Here is a 22,163-nt window from a genome sequence, read left to right as displayed (position 1 = left end):
CCGGACTGGCTTTCCTCCTGGCCCTTCCGTTTCTGACGCTTAGCACTGCCTCCTGTTCGGCAATTCCCCAGCGCCACCTTCCCTGCGCCCCACTCAGTGCCACCGTCACACTCGCCCTCGTCGCGGCGGTATTGACACCATCTCCAGAGCCTCTGCTCTGCCCACCGCCTGTGTCGGCCAGCACCCCCCTCCCCCGGGTCCCCATCCCCGTGCCCACTTCACCGCCCTCATCTACCTCTGCACACCCGGGACCTGGCCTGCTCTCCAGGCCTCCCCCCTCCCCTGCCCCTCGCCCGTCCTCCTCCCTCGGCCCTGCTGGTCTGGAAAAGTCCTGTTAAGATCTCTGGGTCCGCAAGGACTTCCCCTGCACGGTTCGCTCCACCGTTCACTGGATTTCCTGCTCAGCTACTCCGTCCTCAGAGGGAACCGTCAGGAATAAAATGCCATCTCCCCCTCCCTGACCCGGGTCCTGGTTTAATTTCTCCCTAGACCTGGCCCCCTGAAATGGCCTGCTCGCTCGTTTGCTTGTTGTGGGCTGGGGCCAACGGGGCCAAAGCTGGAAGGGGAGCCCCAGAGGCTGGTAGGCGCGGGGTCGCCGCTCACCCTCACTCGCCGTGTTAAGTGAAAAACGTTAAAGTCCGAGTCGTGTTTACTTCTAAGAGCAGGGGGTGCCCAGGGGCCTGTTCCGGGCCTGGCGATCTTCCCTCCCTTGCCCTGGATACTGTCGCACGCTGTACATTTACAGCTACTGCACACAGCGGCGCCAGGGGCTCCCGGGCGGGGCCTGGGTCTCCGGGGTGCGATGCTGATGCTCAGTCTTGGGGTCCCACATGTTTACGGAGTAAGTGCTGTAGGCCCTGCCCGTGGACACCCAGGAAGCAAGCCGCCTGCTTCTCGGGTGTCCACCAAAGCACCCGGGTTTCCCGGTGCAGACCCAACCCCTGCGTGGGGCTCACTCACACCTACTTCGAGGCAGAGAGAGTGTTTTGGCCAGAATTACCTGTGTGTCTTAGGCCACAGGCTTAGTTTGACTCAAAGCAGTAAGCACACCAGAAGGTGACAATGACACCCAGCGACGGAGTAGGATAACAAGGCTGACGGCCCTACCTGGGGGAGGCCCGGGAGGAGGAGCGCATCGTGCATTTGTTCTCTAAAGGGCAGAACATTCTGGAACACACGGGAAAAGGAAGCCCACGGGGCAGCTGTTACCCTAACTGGCTGCATAATATGTAGGGGCCCTCCAGGGAGGGAGACCAGGTGGGCCCACCCTCCTCCCTGGCTCTGTCTCTGGGGGCTGCCAGGACCAGCCCAGCTCTAATCTGGCCCGCGGGTCCCACTGTAAGTTTGTGCCAGCGTCGTGGGCACATGACCAGTGCAGGCCCACGGGACCTGTACTCAAAGGGCCCCGTGCTTGGGGCTGAATGCTCTGCAGTCGGCTCTGCAGTCGCCGTGTTGAAATTCTGAATAATGTCATCCCTGCCTTTGTGGTTTGTCAGTGAAGCTGGTGGGACAGCGAAAGGGGTGCTGGGGACCGGAGCTGAGACTCCCTTCTGTGACCCCCCCTCCTACCGCCTCCTACAGCAGAAGACAGGAAAGCATTTTCTATTTCAGTACCCTGAACAGCACCTCTTCCTGCTTTTGAACGAGGGGCCCGTTTTCATTTGGCACAGGATCCCGCTTGGAGAAGCGGGGGCCTGCGGCTCAGCCAGCCTACGCAGGCCCCGAGGTGCCCAGGCACACTGCGGGCAATTCACAGCAGCACCCGCATGCCCGCGCCAGCCTCCATTCTGCTCTCCCTGCAGCCACCCCCCAGCCACACGGCCACACCGCCACACGCCTCCCTCTTTGCCGTTCCTCCAAGTGGGTCCACGGGCCAGGCCAGTCCCTGCGCTGCTCCAGCTCCCGATCAGATACGCGGAGACCGAGTGAGCATTGACCGACTCCTGCAGTAACGTGGCCGAGCGGTTTCATGCCGATAGAATCTAACAATAAGACGTTAGGGCTTGTGTTTCTTTTCAGTTATTTTTTCTAGTAATTCTGTTTCCTTGGCTTTTACAGCTGCGAGTGCAGGGGTGGGCCTGGCTTTTGGCTTCGAGGGGCTTGTTTGTGAGGCTGCTTTGCTTTGTGACTGTGGTCCCACCCGGCTCTTTCCCAGCCCCTTCACCAGCCTGCATCTCAATCACCCTGGCACTTTGTGCGGGTCTGAATGGGAAAACCTCAGGCGCATACACATTCATGAGAGGCAGTCCCGTTCCCATACCAATGCCCGCGGCTGCGCCCTGGGGCTCTGCAGACGAGGCACCTCAGCGGCTGCTCTGGGCCCGGCCAAGTGCAGGGTGTTTTTATATGCAAATCACACACCTTTTCCCTAAAAGTCTCGGTGAAATCTTCCCGTCATGGATGGAGAATGTGTTTCAGCCGACCTGCTTTACAACTTGGCCGTGGGTCCTCCTCCTTTTCAAACAGGGCAGGCTCTCCGTTTCTAAAGGCCTCCCGGCCTCCGTGGCTGAGGAACTGGCCTCAATACCTGTCCCTGAGCGGGGAGGCCGACGGCTGCCCCAAGCTGCCTGTCACTCCCCTCCAGATGGTGGCTGTCCTTGGGAAGGTGCACACAGGAAGTGGGTCCACTGAACTCGACCTCGGCCTTGGATGAGGTCAGAGAGAACCGGAAAGAATTCCCTGTGCATTACTGAATGGCCCGTTTATAGGTCTCAGCCCTCCCTTTGTTCATTCGATTTAATTCAAAAGTGAGCACCGAGGACAGAGGTGGTGAGCAGGGGGCGGCAGCCGCAGGGGCACAGACCAGCGCGGCCACCTCGACCCCCGTGGGCAGGGCCCGGAGGGGCAGCGGAGAGCCAGGGACAGGGACCCAGGAAAAGGAAGGTGCTGGAGGTGAAGGACCAAACACAGGATGGAAAAGAGAAACAAACCTGTGAGCTGAGTGAACTGTGTGGATGAAACTGTATATAATCCACTTGGTGTTTATGGAACTTTTATTTTTAGAAGGAGGAAACTCTTTAAATGTGTCAGTAACTTCTGTTATCAAAAAGCTAGCCTGCTTGTGAGGACAAGGGCCATTCAGAAGACCTTCATCATGCCTGGCCCTTCTCTGACCCTCGTGGGAATGACGATGGTGACCTTGACCTTGGTGGTGACCTTGGCCGGCTCTGAGCACCGCCCTTCACGCTGTGAAGTGGCAGCATGGCATCCTTCTGAGGAAAATGTGCGTCACGCCGACTTGGAAGATGCCGGTGTAGGGAAGTCTGAGAGCCTGCACTCCAGTGTGCAACTTCAAGTGCAGCCCGCTCCTCCCCTGTGACATTTCACAGTCAAGGACAAATCTTGGCATATGCCTTCAACGGCATGATTCACAAAACACCCTGTATTTAAAGGAAGCCCGGCCTGCTCCCCAGCGGGGTGGCCCGGCTCTGCTGGAACAGAAAACCAAGAACAGGCAGTTCTATTGGAAAGTGAGCGGGAACAATCGCCGTTCTGATGGAGTTTTTTTAAAAAACACTTTATTTCAAAGGGTAGATAAGGGTTTTGCTAGGCAACAACCGAGAGAACAGTGGCCACGAAACAATCAGTCTGTCTTAATAAATAACCAATGCCCTGTGTGCTCGGCTCCCTCAGCACGGCACACGCTAATAAATAAACAAACCCGGTCCCAGGTGTCCGGCCTGTGGGGAGGGAACACCTTCTGCACTGGGACCCGCCCACTGCCAGTGCCTCCCCCTCAGCCCGCAGGCCCCTGCCCCGCCTTCCCGGGCCCCGTGGGGACCAGCAGGGTCAGGGCCTGAGGAGCTGGGATGACAGGAATCCCGGGGGCCCTGGGGCTGGCGCTCCCGGTGCCTCGGGTCCTGCGGGTGTGGACGCGTCATCGCTGCTCGTCTCCCAGTGGCTGTCAGGTGGCTCAGAGAGGAAGTGCCGGCATCTGACTCCGTCGGTTCCGACCCAGCTGCGAGGCTCCGTCTGGGAGGGGTTGTTTGCTGGCTGCCTCCTCCCTGGTGTTGCTGGAGCTGACTGTCTTCCACGCGTGTCCTGGGAGTCCCCGCCCTCGGGCGCTCACCCCATGCTGGCATTCCACGCCGAAATACCTGAGAGACAGGGCACCGAGTGTCCCACAGCACCTGCCAGGTGCCCCCGGGCTCCGCCAAGGCGACGGCACCTCCTCCCCGCGGCCCCGAGCGCCAGGCCCGCCTGAAACAGAGCCGGGAGCGCTCAGGGTGGCTTTTGTGTCTCTTCCAGGTGCGTGTGCAAAAGGCAGGAGTAGGTCATTCTTTTCAACACAGGATCCTTTATTTGGACTTTGCCTTGAAAGACAGTTTGTGGACGGCCCGGCGTCCCTCTGCAGGACCAAGTGGTCAGTGTTCCTTAAACCTGAAAGGAAAGGGCGAAATAGCAGCTGGTCACACGGACGGGCGGTCGGAGGACAGAGGGCCCTGGCCCTGCACAAGCCCCTCGGAGGGAGTGCCAGCTTCCCTCCCCTCTGTGGGGGCTTCCCGCCCCGCCCCGCCCCACCCCACAGCCCTGGGGACCAAGGGGGGAGCGCAGACAGGAAGCGGGCAGGGGCAGGGGCCGGGCTGAGCTCTGGCTGCCCCCTGAGAACAGGAGCCCAGCAGCCCAGCTCCCTGAGAACAAAGGAGGCAGTCTCCCGTCCCCCCATCTTTCACTCGGATCTGGAGGGGAGACGAGCAGGATCGATCCACAGCAGCCATTTACGAGAAAGGAAAAGGGGAGCGAGCGAGATGTGGGGAAGCGGGAAGCGGGGAGTAGTCTTTCTTCCGTTAGAGCAGCCAGGTGTGGGCGGCAGATAAGCCAGACCGACCTCTGAGGCAGCGCTGTAATTACAGGGAGGAGGGGGGCAGGGCGGGGGGAGGGAGGGGACTTACGGAACTTGATCCCCTGTCGCTGACCCTGGGCAGCTGAGCTCCTTGTGTATGAGGCGGATCAGGAACTGCACCCAGACAGAGACAAGACGACCGTCACTGCCACGGAGACCCCGAGTGCCGCCGCACACGCCCGTCACTGCGGACCCTGCCTGCCCCACGGGAGCCGGCCTTCCGGGCTCCCCCAGCTCATGCCAGCGTCTGCCCCAGGGGCACTTCTCCAGAACAACAAGGCCTCCAGGCCTGCGCACAGGCAGCGGCGGCCCCAGCGCAGGGCTGCTGCTCACGCATCCCCACGGAGGACGCGCTGCGGGAAAGGAGGCCGCAGGAGAGACTTCAGCCTGAGTGACGCCAGGCGCAAGTCATGTTTAAGGTGAAGTGAGCCCCATCATAAGATGTCCCAGTTGGAAAAGACAGAAAATAAGACAAGGTGCCCCACAGCCATGGTGACAGGGGGTCTGGGAGCCGCGCACGTGGCTCAGAGCCAGGCCCGGTGGGACGTGGAGCTCGCTGCCCGCCCCGCAGCCCCCACGCGCTGCTGCTGCTGCCGGGGAAACTGAGACAGCCCAGCCTGCGCCTTGGCCGAGCTCCTCGCCTTCATGATCTTTTTCGTGCCGAGAGGGCTCAGAACCAGCTCCCAAGTCCAGACTAAGGACCGCGCACCGCCTGCATTTAACTGGTTTCCTTTGTGGGCCTCTAGTCTGTGCCCAAGTGTGACACCAGCCCCCACGGTGGGCAGTGCCCGGAGCTCGGAACGGGTCCCCGAGGAGCGTCTGTTTCTGGGACGCTGTGCCAGTAAGCGAAGGCAGCGGGCGCTGGGGGAGGGTTTGGGGGATGGTGTGAAACCCACACAGTCACGCAGGACCCAGGACCGAGCCTCAGCCAGAACCTCAGCCAGAAGCCCGAGGGCAGGAACGCTGGTTTCCTTGGAGGCTTCAGGTTCAAGCGGGAGCTTAGAAGCCCCGAATGTACAGACTAGAGAGAGGAGGCATTTTTTCTGACATCAATTCTACCAAGTTCCCAACGTGAAAAGTGTCAGCAGGAAGCAGCCTGTGATTGTAAAAAGCGGATCACTAAGAGAGGAAAACAGGAGGAAAATGCTGCTTGTTAGTGTCGGATAAGCCCTCAATAGTGGTGACAATTCTGAAGGACGGAGCTCAACTTCTGAAACATGAGGAAGTCAGGCCTGTGCGCACGGCTCCGACAGGGGTCCCCGCCAGCCTGGCTGCTGCATGCACTGGAGAGGGTGGGCTGGTGGATGTGAGAGCCTGGCCGCCCGTCTGACCACACGCCACGGGCAGTCCCCCTGGCCTGCAGGTGACAGGGCCGGGACCCCCAGGGGGCGCCTGCACTTTGCCTCTCTGCACGGCCTGCAGCACCAGCAGATGGGCCGCTGCTGCTTCTGCCCTTTGTTAAACCAGGAAGAGGAAGGGTCTCGGGCAGCGACATTTAGAGAAGTGAGGACGCCCCAGGCCCAAGTCCCTGAGAGCCGCCGGAGCCCTCGGGGAAGGTGCCACACAGAGGCGCTCACGAAAGGCTGCTTGGTCGAGGAGCCAGACTTACCAGTAAGGCACAGGCATCTGCAAACATCAGCATGTAGAACACGTTGTTCCATCCCGACGGGGAGATGAGCCCGGCCAGCAGAGGGCCCAGGGCGGCTCCTGAAAGAGGCAAGTGGGCACGCGTTCTGCGTGAGGACGGTCTGGGGCGGGACTGTCTGCAGTACCGAGCGGGGCTCAGACGCTCACTGACTATTAAGCAAAAGCATGAAAACAGTAGTGTCGCATCCTCACCTGTCAGAGTGGTGAGGGGTAAGAAGCTTAATTATACTCAGTCCTGCTGAAGGCATGATTGGCACAACCTTTTTTCTAGAAGCAAATCTAAAATATGGGTTGTCATTAAAATGTTCTTTTGACCCATTAATCCTATTGAAACATTTTATAATGAAGAAATCTGAATCTAATGCTATAAAATATTATTTGGAGAAATGTAAGGTGCGTAGATACTAATACAGTATCAATGTTAATTTCCTGATTCTGATCATTGCTCTGAGCTCATGTCAGGGAGTTCCTGGTTTCGGGGAATACATACTGACTACACAGTTACTGGTGAAGGGGAAGCATGAATGCAGTTTACTCTTAAGAGGGTCAGAAAAAAGATGCTTACGTATCCGTAAGTGTACATGTGTGTGGATGGCTGCGTGTGTGCGGGGTGAGAGCATGGGGGAGATGATAAGGCAAACATTGTGTGTATTCTCTGTGCTTGTTTGCAACTTTTATTAAGTCTAAAATTATGACCACAATTTTTAAAAAAATTATAAAAAAAAAAAAGAAAACAAATATTCATCAAAATGCCCAAAGGCTCCTGTGCAAGAATGTCTGCGGCTGGGTTTGGTGACTTATTCTCCTGCAGGAGATGGAATGATTGTGATACGTGTGTGGATGGTGAGCTGTCTGATGGGGGAGAAGTATGAAGCGTTCACACCAAGGCATGAACTCTGAGGTTTGGTCTCAGAGATGGAGGCTCCCACTTTACTACTTTATGTACTGACACTCCCGCAAGTGCTTGCAAAGAGCACGTGCTACTTTTATCACCTGAGATGCGGCTGTAGCTTTCTTTGTCTCAGAAGAACTTCCAGGTAAACAGGGTAGGTTGTTCTATAACCTCCCAGACACCACAAAACGAACCACAATGGAATTTAAGAAATCATAACCCCACAAAGAGAAGGGAGGTGAGAGAAGGCGCGGGTCCCTGGAGGGTGGGTTTTAAAGGACACGACAACAGACGTGGCAGGTGCTACTTCTAGAGCCAGGCCCATCCGGGCCCAGGAGCAAGGGCGGGCGGGAGGAGCAGAGGGTGGGAGGGGGAGGCGGCGGGGGAGGAAAAGGGGAGTCGGCTGTGATCTTGTCCAAAGCACTGTTCCATACGTCCCTCCACCTCATCCCAGGTTTCTCCTCCCCAACGTCAATACCCCAGTGCACACCCCCTAGCACCCCCACTCCTGCAGGAGAGCACAGCTTAACCTTCGGAGAATTTGCACCGGAGGCTCTGGGCTCCGGGACACCAAGGCCAGTGCAGGGCGGGATGAGTCAGCAGCCAGGCACCGGGGAGTGCAGGGGAGGCCGCCAGCGTCCGCCAAGCCGCCGCCTGCCCTCCCCCACACAGAATGCTGGTAGCCAACGCCCCGCGCCCCCCGGGCACTGGGGGCATCTCCAGATTCCAGGCGGACCCACGACCCTGAGGACCAGCGACATGCCCTCCCACGAGCAGGGCTTCTAGTAGGTGCTCAGCGGCTCGTCCTGAAGCACGAATGTATGACGGGCCGGGCCAAGATCCGACCGAATCTGAGGAATGCTCAGCGAAGCAAGTGAGCAGTAAACGCCCAGACCGGGGAGAAGAAAACTCCAGGAGTGTGATTCCCTCCGAGCTAATGGACAATCAGGCTGAACCATCCGAAACGTCCACTTCTGGGTCTGAAAACCGGGTCGGCGTCGGCAATTTCAATGACTCGGTCTAACGGCAGCCAGGCCATGAGAGGAGGCCGCACCAAGGGCAGGCGAGCTAATGCACATTAACACTGTGCGAGCCAGAGAAAGGGCAGTGCAGAGGTCGGACCGAGAGCGCCTCTGAGAAAGAAGAACAACTCGGTGCAGGTGGAAGGAAAGAAGGGAAGAAAGACAATGGAAGATCAATCCAGAAAGCTCAACATCTGAATAGTTTTCCAGAAACCCCCCCCCCCCCAAAACCCACAGAAAATAGCAGAAAAAAACACGTAACAAAGACAAATAGAGCCCCCTGTGTCAGCGATGAGGGCGTGTGCACAGGCCGAGGGCCCGTGGTGTCCAGGCACAGCGGGCGGAGAGAGGCCTCAGAGAAAACGATGGGAGCCCCTGGGGAAACTGAGGCCAGAAACGAAGGCCTGGGCTCAGCACCACCGTGGACTCCCCCGTGCGACCTGGGACACTCCCACCTCCAACTCCGTCTGGACAAACTCTCCAAGGGACAGCAGAGTTCAGACACCGTGGCCTTGCCGGCGGGCATTTCCCCTCGAGCCTTCTCTGCTTCTGCCACGTTGGGCAGCACTTCCGGAGAGAAATAATGAGGGAGACACAGCGGTGGACAAGCGTGTGCCGTTTCCATGGCGACCGCATCCTCAGGGCCTGTGCACTGGAGCGGCAGAGCCTGGAGGTCCGGGTCCCTGCCAGGCCTCTGCGTGTGGGCGCGACCGTCCCCCACGTCAGCGAGGGCTGCGGGTCAGTGAGGGGTCACACGTGGTTCGGGTGGCCTCTTCTGTCCTCCGTGAGGTCGAGGGGTTCAGAGCTGTGCCTGGTTTCTCCCACACACTCAGAGCGGCCCTTTTACAGGTGCAGCGACCCCCTCTTAGGCAGCGACCTCTGCTTCCCCCTTGCTTTGAGAACATCAAGAAAGACGTGTTTTTCTCCTCATTCATTCCTTTTCCTGTTTGAGCCCCATCCTTGCTTTCTGGCAGCAACCCGGTGCTGCCAGCAGCTGTGATGGTCTCTAACAGCGGCTCACAGTGGGAGCTGACGGACTCACACCAAGGCCTCGGGGACAGGAGGCGGAGCGCAGGCTGGACAGTCCCAGGCCACCCCAGTCCAACTCCCACGAGCATGACTTCCAGCTGTGGAAGTTTCCCGTGGGCCACGTGAGCCGGGGAGAGCAGGCCTGCTCCACGCGGGGAGTCGAGCCGCCCGCAGACGCCAGGGGGCAGAGCACCCACCTCTTTCCTAGACACGTCTGCGGGCCAGAGAGACGCCCCAAAGGGGATGATCTCACTTGAAAACAAACATCAGAGAGGTGGGCGCTAGCCCCATCCCGCAAATTCTAAGCCACCCCCGGATCCGGCAAAAGGAAGGCACCAACGATGAGGACAAAGACGGGGCTGCTCTGACCCCGGGGAACACAGAAGCTTGAGCCCGACTCCTGGACAACGGGCGGCCCGGGGCCCGCACAGGTGGCTCCGGGACCTCCGCCGGGAGCCGTCACGGTGCGCATGAAGCTCCAGGAAGGGCAGGGACTGGCTGGTGAGAACAGGCTGTGGTGACCAGTGCCCACCTGCCCCTCTCTGAGGATGAGCTGCGTATTTGACCCCCTTTCTGTCCTTCAGAATAGGCTACTGAGCGATCTCCCGGCACCTCAGCAAGGCTGCGGACACGGGGATCCGGCTCGCTGTGGGACCTGTTAGTTTTCCTGCCATTCCATTTCCATAGCGTCTGTCCCAGAGGTGACAGCGACACAGTCCCTGGGCCGTGGGCCGCGGGCCGGGCGGAGTGTGCTGACAGGTGGCTTTAGGAAGCCCTGGGGGCTCTCACACTGACAGAGTTCCAACCAGCCTCACGCCCATGTCGTCTCGGGAACCCTCCGGCCAGAGAGGACAGACGGTGCCACCCCCTGTCCCCTGGGCTTGCACGCGCTTCTGCTCTGCTCGCATTTTAAGAAGGCCGGTTGATCCCAACGTCACCAAAGCAATCGGAATCGTGGCATCTGTTAATTAGGACGTGACAGCGCGGTTCCCCTGTGACAATTAAATTTTAGAGCCAAAAATACCCACGTACCTACAGACCCGGTGCCGTCGATGATGGCGGTCACGGTGGCGAGGGCGTGGGAGTTTCCTTTCAGACTTTTATGAGTCCCCTGGAGAGAGGGAAAACCGGGTGTGATGCGTCCCAGGGGCGTTGGGGGAGAAATGAGCCTCGCCTTCCACAGGGCATCCCACACAGTAACTCTGCAGGGCAGCTCTGAGCGTGGCCTCTGCCCTCAGAAGCCACCCTGGAAAGACCGGCTGTAAGTCCTGCGCCCACTTCCCCTGCGCTCACTCCTTACACGGTGATGCTACGTCTGTTATAATTAACCACCCAGCACGGAGGCGTCATTAACTAAAATCTACACGTTATTCGGAGAGCATTGGTTTTTTATCGGATGTTTAATTTCATCTCTTTCTCTCCCAGGTTCCCGTCCAGGAACCCACGTGACCTTGAGTCATCGTGTTGGCCGTGACGGATTCCCAGACTTCCCTTGCTCCTGGCGGCCTGGACAGTTGTGAGGAGTAGGATGCCCCTCTGCTGGGATCTGTCTGATGTTTTCCTCATATTAGATGGGGAGAGGGTTTGGGGGAGAAAAACTAGAGGTTAAGTGCCATTTTCAGCCCTTCATATCAAGGGCACACGTGTCGACATGGCTTATCACTGTTGCCACTGACCTTGACTCCTGGCAGAGGTCGGGTCTGTCAGGTATCCCGAGTCACATCACCTTCCTGTCCCACCTGTCCCCGGTGGAAGGAGGTGGCGGACAACGCACACCTGGGAGCGGGAGGCTCGCTTGCTCTTGGAGGGCGGAGTCTGCATAACTTATTGTGTTTGGCACATGTCTCTTCTCTCCATTCTCTACACAGGGAGCTACTTTTTAAAGATTGTGTATTTTAGTGCCGCGCTCCCTTCAGGTGCCGGCATATGATACCGTGTGACATGTCCGTCCTCCATGCTGAAGGTGAGAATGGCCCGCCTCCTCGGGTTGGACGGGGTCTCCGGGATCGGGAGTCACCTGTCGCCTGGGCAGCAGCCCCTTCCCCAGGAAGATGGTCAGTGGTCCCTGGGGGTCCCAAGGCCGAGGGTGGCATTGACATAGACTGTTCTGCACAGTAACTACCTCTTCACCACGGTGGCTTCCTGTCTGGAACATGTCCTCCAGGGCTGGGACCCCGTCTGGCTTGTCTGCAGGCCCCACCCCAGCGGAGGGTGAGGCACAGGGTGGGCACCCAGAGTGGGCCGAGCCCGGGGAGGAGCCGGCCTCACTGTCGCGGCCCCAGGGCAGGCTCGGGGTGCACAGTCCCTCGGTCTGCGAGGCCGGCACAGAGGGGTGAGCCAGACCACTGGCCTCCCGCAGCCTCCTCGTTTATAGAATGGGGGCTACACTCTCCCCTCATTTGCTTAGAAAACTCTTAAATGGATAGACACTGGTCATTTTAAAAAAGTGCTTCTAGCCTGGCCACGATGGCTCCGGGGTTGGGTGTCGACCTACGAATCAGGAGGTCACGGTTCGATTCCCAGTCAGGGCACATGCCCAGGTTGCAGGCTCAATCCCTGGTGGTGGGGGGCATGGGGCGTGCAAGAGGCAGCCAGTCAATGATTCTCTCTCATCATTGATGTTTCTCTCTCTCTTTCCTTCTCCCTTCCTCTCTGACATCAATGAAAAAAATTTTTTTAAAAAGTGCTTTTCTAAACACAGCATGGTACTAATAGAGACCATTGCTGTCATGGATGGAAGAGGTACCACCTCGGCCAGCACCTGCCCTCCTGTCCCCCGGCTCTGCGCTGAGACGCCCGCCACTCACCAGGTCTGCGGAGACGGCGGTGGTGATCAGCGCGTACGGCCCGCTGACCAGGGCCCCGCAGAGCAGCAGCATGGCTGTGGAAACCAGAAACCACAGGGGATTTAGGGAGCAGAACTGGGCCCCCGGGAGTCTCAGCAAACCCGAGGTGGGCAACCTGGCATCACAAAGGGGCCCTGCCCCAGGGGGATGCTGGGAAGGTGGCCCACAAACCCAGGGCGGGGGGCCTGCCAGGGCAATCGTCATAAGCACCTCCTTTAGAGTTGCCCCGAGACGTGCTTGGCAAGTCCAGCCACTTTCCCAAGAGTCAGGCTGTGCTCGGACCCAGAACTCCGTTCTTCCACCTCAATGGACAGCAGCTGCCGACACACCGAGGGGGTGAGAACCCGGGGCACCGAGTACACACGTGACCACACATGTGCCCCAGGATAGCAAATGCCCCTGTGGTCTGTTGGCCAGACCAGCCACAGCCTTATCCGCAGCGGCAGGCCTTCCCCGCACCCACTCCGAGGGAAACGGGCGAGGCCCCGCGGTACCACGGTGCCTGTTTCTGGGACGCAGTTACTTCCTAAACCGCCCTCCGGTTCACTTCCTCTGTGCAGAGGCTTTTGGGCCAGGGGTAGCAGCAACCTCCGTGATATCCCCCATCAGCAACCTCCGTGATATCCCCCATCAGCAACCTCCGTGATATCCCCCATCAGCAACCTCCGTGATATCCCCCATCAGCAACCTCCGTGATATCCCCCATCAGCAACCTCCGTGATATCCCCCATCAGCAACCTGCCTTCCCGTAACTTTCTGTGGGGTCACACTCAGCCTTCACCCCCGCCCATCCCCCTGCTGGCTTGTTAGGATGGAAACAGTATTTCTGTGTCAGAGCCATGAGGTGACAGTGCGAGTTACAAACAGCCTTCAGGCTTACGACACTGCCCCCGAACGGCAGTGACAGGAGCCGGCTGGGAGGAAGGCTGGGGCTGCCTGCAGGTGACATCTGGCCTCTGAGTGGCTCCTGGCCACCGGGCACCGAAGGCCCGTCACTGCCCGAGGCCAGGTGGCCGGCCCCTCCCACACTGGCTCTCAACCTGCAGACGGGCAGGCCTTGTGCCTGGGAGCAGGAGTCCTGTGCGCCTCTCCCAACGTCCCCACCCGAAGAGGGGCATGCGGACTAGTTCAGCCTCGCCAGATGCTCCAGTTACACCAGCTAAAGGCTCCTTTGTTAGTTTTTCATTTCATCTCACCAAGCTGTGGGGTCAAAAGACGTGTGTGAAAGAAGAGCAGGGCTGAGCACTCACCGATGGTGGCTTCCAGGCCCATTTTGCTGATGGTGGAGAATATGTAGAGCTGTGAACGGGCGAAAACAGGGGAGCAGTGGGTTACGACAAGCGGCTGAGAGAGTGCCCTGGGGTCTGTGCTTCTGAGAAGCCAGGTGGGTGGTTCTCAGGAGCCAAGCAGACCGGGGCAGCCCTGAACGGAACGGAGGCCCCGCTCCTGGCTGGGTGGGCTGAAGGCGGGCGTCTGTGGAAGGCCCAGCACAGAAGCCACTGGCCTTGTCCCCGACACGCGGGTCCCGGTCGCACTGGCTGAGCTGGGGGACCCTGCGGCGCTTCCTTCTCTGAGCTCCTGGGCCAGAGGACTGGGTTGGGACAGTTCTCCTGGAGTCTAACCACTGACCCCACAGAGCACTGGGGAAGCGGGGGCCCGAGGCCTGGGGGCCACACGCAGTCAGCTCCTTAGTGAAGGTTCTTTGAGTGTCTGCTGGGCGGTGCCCACCACCCAAGATGACTGCAAACTAGGCCGGGCCTGGGGACAAGCACAGCCCAGTGGAGTGGCAGACCAGATAATCACAATGTGGGTTGGGGAGTAACAATGTTACATGTAACATGTTGTAGAGACAGCCGCGATACAATGCTTCATTTAACCCTCGCACTGACAATGTGAGGTGCTGCTGCTGTCTCCTCACTCTGCAGATAAGGAACCGAGCTGCAGAGCGAAAGTCACCTGCCAAGGTCGCGCGCCACTGAATACCAAAAAGCAGCGTGACCGCTGTGAACATGATGGGCGGGGTCAGCGCTGACGGGAGCGGGGATGGCGCCTGGGATCCTGAAGGAGCAGTGGGAGTCTGGGGGGGGGGGGGGGAGCGGGGAGGGCCCTGATGTGCAGTGGGTGGGGGAGGCCGGGGCTCTGCAGGCCCACGGGGTTTGCCGAGGGAGGTCTGAGCCATGGATGGGGTGAGCCTGGGCCGGTGGGAGAGAGCTTGCTGGGGGAGGACAGAGGATGGCAGCGGTGGGGCAGCTCACCGTCGGGGCCGCGAGCAGCAGCATCAGCCCGCAGGTGGAGGCCCTCTTCTCCAGCCGATCCGAGATGACCCCTGCCAGGATCCCACCTGCCATGCAGAGGGTGGTGCTGAGGGCCGCTCCCTGGGCGAGGCCCCATGGAGAGGAAGGATATGCATATGGGCACAGCGGCGAGAAGGCAGTGACGTCCCCTCCCACGTCCCGTTAGCAGGAAGCCGCCTCAGCGATGCCTGACCGCCGAACAGGCCGATGTGCTTGTGGTCAGACACGAGTGACCCGGCGGCCCCTCCCAGTGAGACAACGCGGCAGCCTGGGGTCTGCTTTAGGCCCGAAAGGCCCCGCCTGTCAGGTCACTAACACCACCCGCTGGGCCCTGTCTCTGACAGAGCTCACGTGCAGAGCAGGAGCCAGATGCGGGAGGGGCTACGCCCACTCAGGGGTACATCTTGGGGCACATCGTCCTCTCAGCGGTAAGTCAGCTCTAAGGGGTCCCGAGCCCTGGGAGCTCATGTGCCACTGTCTGTACGCATGGAGCAGGTGCGATGGACTCACCGAAGATCCCGCCCACGTCAAACAAGGTGGACAGCTCGCCCGCCTTCTTGGCGTCCAGGTGATCTGTTAGAGTGAAGGGCGTCGCTGTGAGGAAGATGCTCCCACCACATCCTCTTGCTTCCTAAGCATGATCCACTCTGAGGAGCAGCCAGTTAACTCGACGGAAGAAAACAAGCAGCCCAGCACGTGGGTGGACTCACAGACAGATGAGAACTAAACACGTCGCCCCCCAAATGAGCACTGGTCCTGCTGAGTCTCACTGGCACCCCCTTGGGTTCAGTGTCGCCAGGGTTCCATGCAGCACAGGACAGAAGTGGGGTCGCTAGACAGGGAAGGATCCCCGAGCTCCTGACTGCCTTCCCTGCCCCCCATAGACCCCGCCCCTGCTAACATGCCGGACCCCTCACGGTCCCCTCAGCCTCCATCCTGTGACAGTCAGCCCTCCTGCTCGGGCGCAGGCCACGTCCACTTGTCCTCATGACACTGGGAACATGCCGTCCGCACCCTGCAAACCCATATTCCACATTTCTCTCCCTGTCCATTCAGCAGAGCCGGCATCTGCCCACCTCTCAGGGGGACACCCAGAAGTTCGGGGTCCTATTTGACCATCCTTCCCCGACCATCCTACCCTGCCCAATCCGTCCTGCCTATCCTCATCCCCTTTCAGGCGAGGCTGCAGCCCCTGGCCGCGGGATCTTTTCTCTGAGGAATGTCTGGACCCCTCTTGCCTTTCCTGTGTGGTCACACCCGGGGCTGCACACTGCTCCTGAGCTGGAACGTTCTGTCACCACCGACAGCGCCAGCCCTGCTGGACTTCGGAAATAAGACATACTGTCTGCTCTTCCCTCAAATTGGAGCTCATCCCCAGGAAGCAATTTCCAGGTCAGACCATCAGACACTTATTATCTCAGCTCCCCAGGGCCTCCGCTCCTGCTCGCCAGCTGCCATGGCTCAACGTCTGATGGAACTAGATTTAAACGCAGGCTGCCCCGGAACAGGAAGACCCCGCGGAACCAGCAGCCACAGCTGGGACGGGCATGTCAGCCCTTTAACCCCATCAAGGTTATTGCCATGGCAACAAAACGTGCCCGGCCCAGCTGCCTTTTTGTCTGTACCTGTCCACTACTCATGTCGCTGGGTTCAAAGCATCTCTCACATCATCATGCATCGTGGATGCCTCTCCTTCCCAAGTCCCCGGGACCAGCAGCTAAAGGGAGTTTGGGTCACAGCCTCCGCACAGAACCTAACGCCCGTGCTTCCAGCCACAGGTACTCACCGACGTTTGTGATGTAGAGAGGGAGCCAGAAGAGGAACGTATAGCTGACCAGCTTCGCAAAGAGCAGGCACAGGGAGAACTCGACCACACCCTGAAAGAGAGCGAGCCCGCTTACCCCAAAGGCGCACTCCCTGTGTTCACTTCAATGTGCTACCGAGCGGCAAACGCCCCGACGCCCATACACACCACAGCTCTGGGCTGGGCTGGCACCCCCAGCGCTGCGTGTGCCCAGGCCCGCCACAGCGAGGTGAAGCACGGGGCCGTCTGTGTCAGTGGCTAGAGGACTCCTCTACGCCCTGAACTCGTCCAGGAGCTCGGTGTTCGGAGCTCTGATGTTTGCACAGGGGATACCCCACTGGGGGTGTGTGTGTGACTTACTGCACCCTCACCGTGTAGCTGGCGCTGTGCTCAGAGCTCTAGTTAAGTGACCTCCTTCAATCCTGAACAGCAGTAAGCATGACGCCAGGCGTTGAGCCGAGTGATGGATGAAGGAGTGGGGGCTCAGAGTGGCTGACACTTGCTGGGACACCCAGCTCCTCGGAGGCCAGGGCTCTCAGCCTGTTCTCTGCACTCTGCACAAACCCATTTGCATTTCTTAACTAGTGTGTACCCCACTTTCAGTAAAAGTATTCGCGGCAGCTACACAATAGGTACCACAGAAAGGTTACTAGTTGTTAACAAGACACTTTTTAAAATAACCTTCTATTTAAAACCAGTGTTTCCTGCAGGCCAGCCCAGAGTTCTCTCTCTTTCAATGGCGGGCGGCCAGGCTGGGCTGCAGCGCCCTTGACTGAAGCGGCTCCGGGCTCCAGGCTCCAGGCCCACTCAGTCTCATCTGTTCCACAGCGGCTCTCCCAGGTCCTTTATGGCTGTGACTGTGATTCTACGCTCTGGGTGCGCCCTTCACCCTCCAGCCCACACACGCACTAAGGGGCCTCTGGGGCTGCGTCCCGCTGCCCCTCTGCGGAGGGCGAGCACTGGTGAAGTGGTCTCGGCTGTGTGAGACCCATGCTTGCTCCTGTGAGTACGAGTGCCTGTGGGCAGCAGCTCAGGAGTTTCTCAGAGCGGTCCCCACGGCCCGGCCGTCATGGCCCACGGGCAGGGCTGCTCTCCCTTTTCCAGCTGCTCCTGCTCCTGTTCTGCCCTCACCGCCTCTCTGGTCACCGTGTTAGAAGAAAACGGCTTCTACACGTCCTGTGACAGTCCCCGGTTCCCTGCTGAGTGAGCCCATGTATTTAATACACGAAAACCCTGAACCAACAAGAAATCTCACCACTGCACACCACCCCCAGCCCTGTCTTTCTTTTTTTAAAAAAATAAATATATTCTTATTGATTTCAGAGAGGAAGGGAGAGGGAGAGATAGAAACATCAATGATGAGAGAGAATCATTGATCAGTTGCCTCCTGCATGGTCCCTACTGGGGATCGAGCCTGCAAACCAGGCATGTGTCCTCGGCTGGGATAGAATCAGGGATCCTTCAGTCCCCAGGCCGGCGCTCTATCCACTGAGCCAAACCAGCGAGGGCCCCCAGCCCTGTCTTGAACACCTTCTCCCTGAATCTCCTTCACATCTGGTCACCTACAGGGCCCACCAGCAGGCACTGCGCATGCCTGTCTGCCCAGAGCCAGGATCAGCCACCTCCCTGCACACAGCTCGCCTCAGCTTTAAACAAAGAACAAGCCCAGGTTCTGTGGCCCATCAGCTTCTGTCTGCACCCCTCACCCTCCTTCCTGGTAGAACACGGGTCAATGAGACCAGGTCTGGGCTCCTAAAGCACTTTCCTGGGTGAAGAAAGTTGAGCAGGCCCACCCCGCAGAGCAGAACGCAGGGCCGGCGCCTCCCAGAGGCCACCGCAGGTCCTCAGGGGCCAGCAGGTGGCTGGGAGGGAGGGAGGAAGGAAGTGAACACAGGGCGTGGAGGCCCAGCAGGGCCAGAGACTCAGGTTTTTCAAGGGAAGATGAGAGGCCTGTTTGTCTATGAAGTTTCTGAATTTCTAAATGGAGACAACTAATTTCAAAACTTTTTAAAACAGTGTGAGGCAGACAGACACTGCGGCCCTGCTCAGGGCCGGGCTGCCTGTGAAGGGGCCCTGCTGAGGCTCTGACCTGTGCATTGTTGATCCCAGTTGCCTTTGCTAAGCTTAGTAATCAACAGGCCAGTGTCATCCACCATGTGCACAGACGCCCCCCTTTGGAAACTCTCCCCAGGCCGGTACTCACGGGGATTTTCAAGGCCCCGGTGAAGCTGATGGCGGCCATGCTGCCCCCGCCCTCGGCCGGGAGGGTGACCACGTGGTTCTGATGGACAGCCCGCTTCCCGTCCGACAGCAGCAAGCACTGCACCTCTGGGTCCTGGAGGTGAGCCCATCGGAAAGAGAAAGAAGAGGTTGTCAATGCCTCCGGTCGAAGGGAGACCAGGGTTCCTGATGGCTAAGGGCTCCCCTGAGAGTCTCGGGGCATCTAGGAGAACATTCTCACCGCAGTCATCGCTTAGAATCATTAGCTTTCCCGCGTTTCTAGGAAGTACTAACTAAACATGTAAAACCCTTTGACCCAGCCATTCTAGGAATCTATTTGTGAAAAATAATTTGGACGATGAAAAACTACTTATCCAATAAAATGAATGTCAAACACCATTGAGGAAAATTGGTAAAGCCCATCCATAGTAATAATATATCTTGCAGTTATAAAAAAAGTTATAGATTTTAATGACAAGGAAATATGCTCAAAATGCTCAAAATTGTATTTTATCACGATCTCAAGGAATATATACATATATTATGAATATTTATATATGTTTGAATATCTGTATATATAAAAGGCCAATATGCAAAGTGTCCCCTCAGGAGTTCGACCGGGAGATCGGGAGTCCTAATGCTCACTATGATGTGAGCTGACCACCAGGGGGCAGCACGGAATGAAGAAAGGCCCTGGCCAGCAGCCAGCAGCCAGCAGCCCGGGAAGGGAGGCCCTGGACGGCAGTTGGAAGGAAGGCCCCAGCCAGCAGCCAGAAGGCCCCGATCGGCCCTGATCGCTGGCCAGGCCTAGGGACCCTACCTGTGCACGAATTTCATGCACCGGGCCTCTAGTGTACAGATATAACAAGGTAACTATATAATGTATTATAGAAAGAAGCTAAATTCTAACCCAGCAATGATTATCACCAAGTGGTGAAATTACATGCAATTTTTATGAAAATAAATGCTTTCTATGATCCTGCATTTTTTGAGCTCACAATGGATGTACATGATCAGAACCAACATTATTTCAAAATGCATAAGCCAATTCTGATATTTTGTAAATTTTGATTCTGGACATTGCTAAAGGACAAGTTTGCACTATTAAAGCAAAGAACAGTGGTCCCCAAGGTGGGATGGGGCTCCAAGTCCGAGCAAGATGGCCTGAAACTGTTGCTCACGACTAAATTATGAAGTTCCAGGACTTAGAATGTTTCTCTGTATTTCAGACTTCCCACAGAACAAAACAGCCTGTAAGTATTGATCTCACTACAGCCTATGCCAGTTGGATTACAAATGCAGTTTATTAAAAACAAAACAAAAGATGACAATGCACTGCCATATCTGTGTCTCGATACTCAGAATTCTCTCCCAGCGAAAAATAGCAATTGGGACAACTGGGGGCGGGCTCAGCCCCAGCACCTCGCGTGGGCAGCAGGGCACCATCCCGAGAGCCGGGAAGTGGCTTCCTGGCAGACGTGGCACAGGGGACTGGCCTTTGGGTAAACATGGTCACGTTTACCGCACACGTGATGCTTCAGCATGATGATGACATACATGAACATGAAGAACTGCCACTTGAGTTTGGAAATCAACTTTTCTCTCATGAATTATGCTAACTGTCCAGGTCAGGAGACTAAGTCACAGTTCTCAACCCTGGCTGAGCCCTGAGTCTCCGGGGGCTCTGAGCCAGTCCGGGGCACAGGCTGCACCCAGACAATTACAGGGGTCCTTGGAGCAGGCCCCAGCAGGCTCAAGGTGTTGTCCCGGCTGAGAACTGCAGAACTCCACGGAGTTTACAAACACTAAGCAGGCAGAGCCGAATGAAAGGCAGTCATGATGGGGGCTGAGGAACACTCCACTCTGAGGTCCTGTGGGTCTGAGCCGGGTCCCTCTGGGAAAGGGGATGCCAGGTTTTCCTGCTGAACTTGTGGGACGCCCTGCCTGCCCGCCAAGAGCCACCTGCAGTGTGTGAGCTCTTCCTGCAACACAGGGCAAGGACCAAAGCCCGGTGAGTGCTCAGAGGCCCCTCTGAAAGGGCCAACTGCCTGGTGGCGTCCGCCCTGAGTCAGCCTGCGGTGCGGCCGGGCCTGAAACAGGACCTGCCGGGCCTCTAACTAGGTGACTGTCTCTTTGGTGACAGCTAGTAAACAGACTTCCATAGAAGAACCAGGAAAGGAAGGAGCGACATTTATTCAGAAGACGTGGCCGGCTTTACTGGTGAGGAGCTGCACCAGAACACGGGCCTGAGGTCAAGGGCAAAGGCAAGTCTTCAGTCACAATCAGAGAGGGCCTAGCAGGCATGACCCAGAGGTTGAGCATCGCTCTATGAACCAGGAGGTCATAGTTTGACAAAACAATCGGAGAGATATTGAGCCATTTGGACATCGATTAAGACTTGATGCTGTGGACCAAATATTTGTGCTCCTCCCAAATTCATGTGTTGAACCCCAATCTCTGATGTCATGGTATTTGGAGGTGGGCCTTTGGTCCGGAGGGGAGCCCTCTGGAGGGGATTAGTGCCCTTATGAGGAGAGACACCTGAGAGCTTGCTCCTCTCCCTGCTCTCCGTCTTCCTGGCATTTAGCTGGTGCTGTCCCCCTGGCCCCCCCAAAATGGGAGTTCCACAGGAGCAAGGTGTGTCACGGATGCTCACGGCACAGCCTGACCTGGAGCAGTGCCCGCCTCACGGAATGCTGCAAATACTTGCTGAACGAATGAACGACTTTCTAATTTGATTTTGAAAATGTAAAGTAAGCTCAGCCTGCTACCCAAAGAAATCTACCAAGGACCAATTCGAGATTTACTGATGAAACGCGAGACCCAGTTTTGTAAGGACCCTGGATGCTGGGACGGGTCCCTGAGGCAGCGACTCTGACCGCCTGCTGAGCGGCTCGGGGAGGACTCACCAGCAGCTTCTTCTCGTCAGGTAGAGCTTGCTTCTGCAGTCGAAACCTGTGCACGCCATTCTCATAGCTTTTTGCATGCTGGGAGAAAAAACATCAGTTAGAACAATGACTGAACCCACAGCCAGGAATCACACCTCCCTTCACTGGAGCAGGGGCACAAGAAGCAGAGAGCGAGTCCTTACCGCCACCAGGGTGGACGAGCAGGCGATGTCCTTCGGATCTGAAAAACCAAACATGCAGTCACGTGTGAACCCGGGGCCAGGCATGTCCTCCAACACAAAAACTAAACCAAAACAAGACCCATCTGATACTTTTACTCAATTACCAGCAATTTCAGAAAAAAGACAATGCCCGAGGCAGCATGCGTGGTGGGGTGAGGGCGCAGGGCGGCGGCCACCCCACAGAGAACCCACAGCCCCTGCCCTCCCTCCGCCAACAAATGTGAGCGGCAGGAGCATGGAGCCTGCTGCGCAATGCGGAGAACAGGTCACACGGGACACCCAGACACGCCGGCACACGCACACCGCAGTGACAGACAGGCACGCGAAGCGTGTCTGAAGGAGGAGTTCCGGGAGGAAATGTAAGAACAGGAAAAGCGTTTCAGAATAGAAGGTTAAAGGTGACATTGGTGATGAGTTGCTTAGTGCTATGGAATTA

General features: G+C 57.7%; 1 protein-coding gene across 5 annotated transcripts in view; it reads right to left on the bottom strand.

The window, feature by feature from the left end:
- Window positions 1-3,498: 3,498 nt before the first annotated feature.
- The window catches only part of SLC37A1 (solute carrier family 37 member 1), a gene marked incomplete at its 3' end in the record, with an annotated part of 57,217 nt that continues 38,552 nt past the window's right edge, over window positions 3,499-22,163 (bottom strand). For 4 of the 5 annotated variants that reach the window (XM_079766849.1, XM_079766848.1, XM_079766846.1 and 1 more), the window contains exons 9-20: window positions 21,689-21,726; window positions 21,507-21,584; window positions 18,581-18,712; window positions 16,360-16,450; window positions 15,084-15,146; window positions 14,535-14,620; window positions 13,530-13,578; window positions 12,241-12,314; window positions 10,466-10,544; window positions 6,453-6,550; window positions 4,893-4,957; window positions 3,499-4,380 (exon numbers count right to left, since the gene is read on the bottom strand). In XM_079766849.1, coding sequence (XP_079622975.1) covers window positions 4,365-4,380; window positions 4,893-4,957; window positions 6,453-6,550; window positions 10,466-10,544; window positions 12,241-12,314; window positions 13,530-13,578; window positions 14,535-14,620; window positions 15,084-15,146; window positions 16,360-16,450; window positions 18,581-18,712; window positions 21,507-21,584; window positions 21,689-21,726 — 869 coding nt within the window. Of the gene's footprint in view, window positions 4,381-4,888; window positions 4,958-6,452; window positions 6,551-10,465; window positions 10,545-12,240; window positions 12,315-13,529; window positions 13,579-14,534; window positions 14,621-15,083; window positions 15,147-16,359; window positions 16,451-18,580; window positions 18,713-21,506; window positions 21,585-21,688; window positions 21,727-22,163 lie in introns of those variants that run through there. The other variant, XM_079766850.1, reaches the window with a different exon arrangement.

Source organism: Cnephaeus nilssonii (genome assembly GCF_951640355.1).
Source record: "Cnephaeus nilssonii genome assembly, chromosome: 3".
Lineage (NCBI taxonomy): Eukaryota > Metazoa > Chordata > Mammalia > Chiroptera > Vespertilionidae > Cnephaeus > Cnephaeus nilssonii.
The sequence above is the reverse complement of the archived record's forward strand: the minus strand, read 5'-3'. Positions and strand labels throughout refer to the sequence as shown.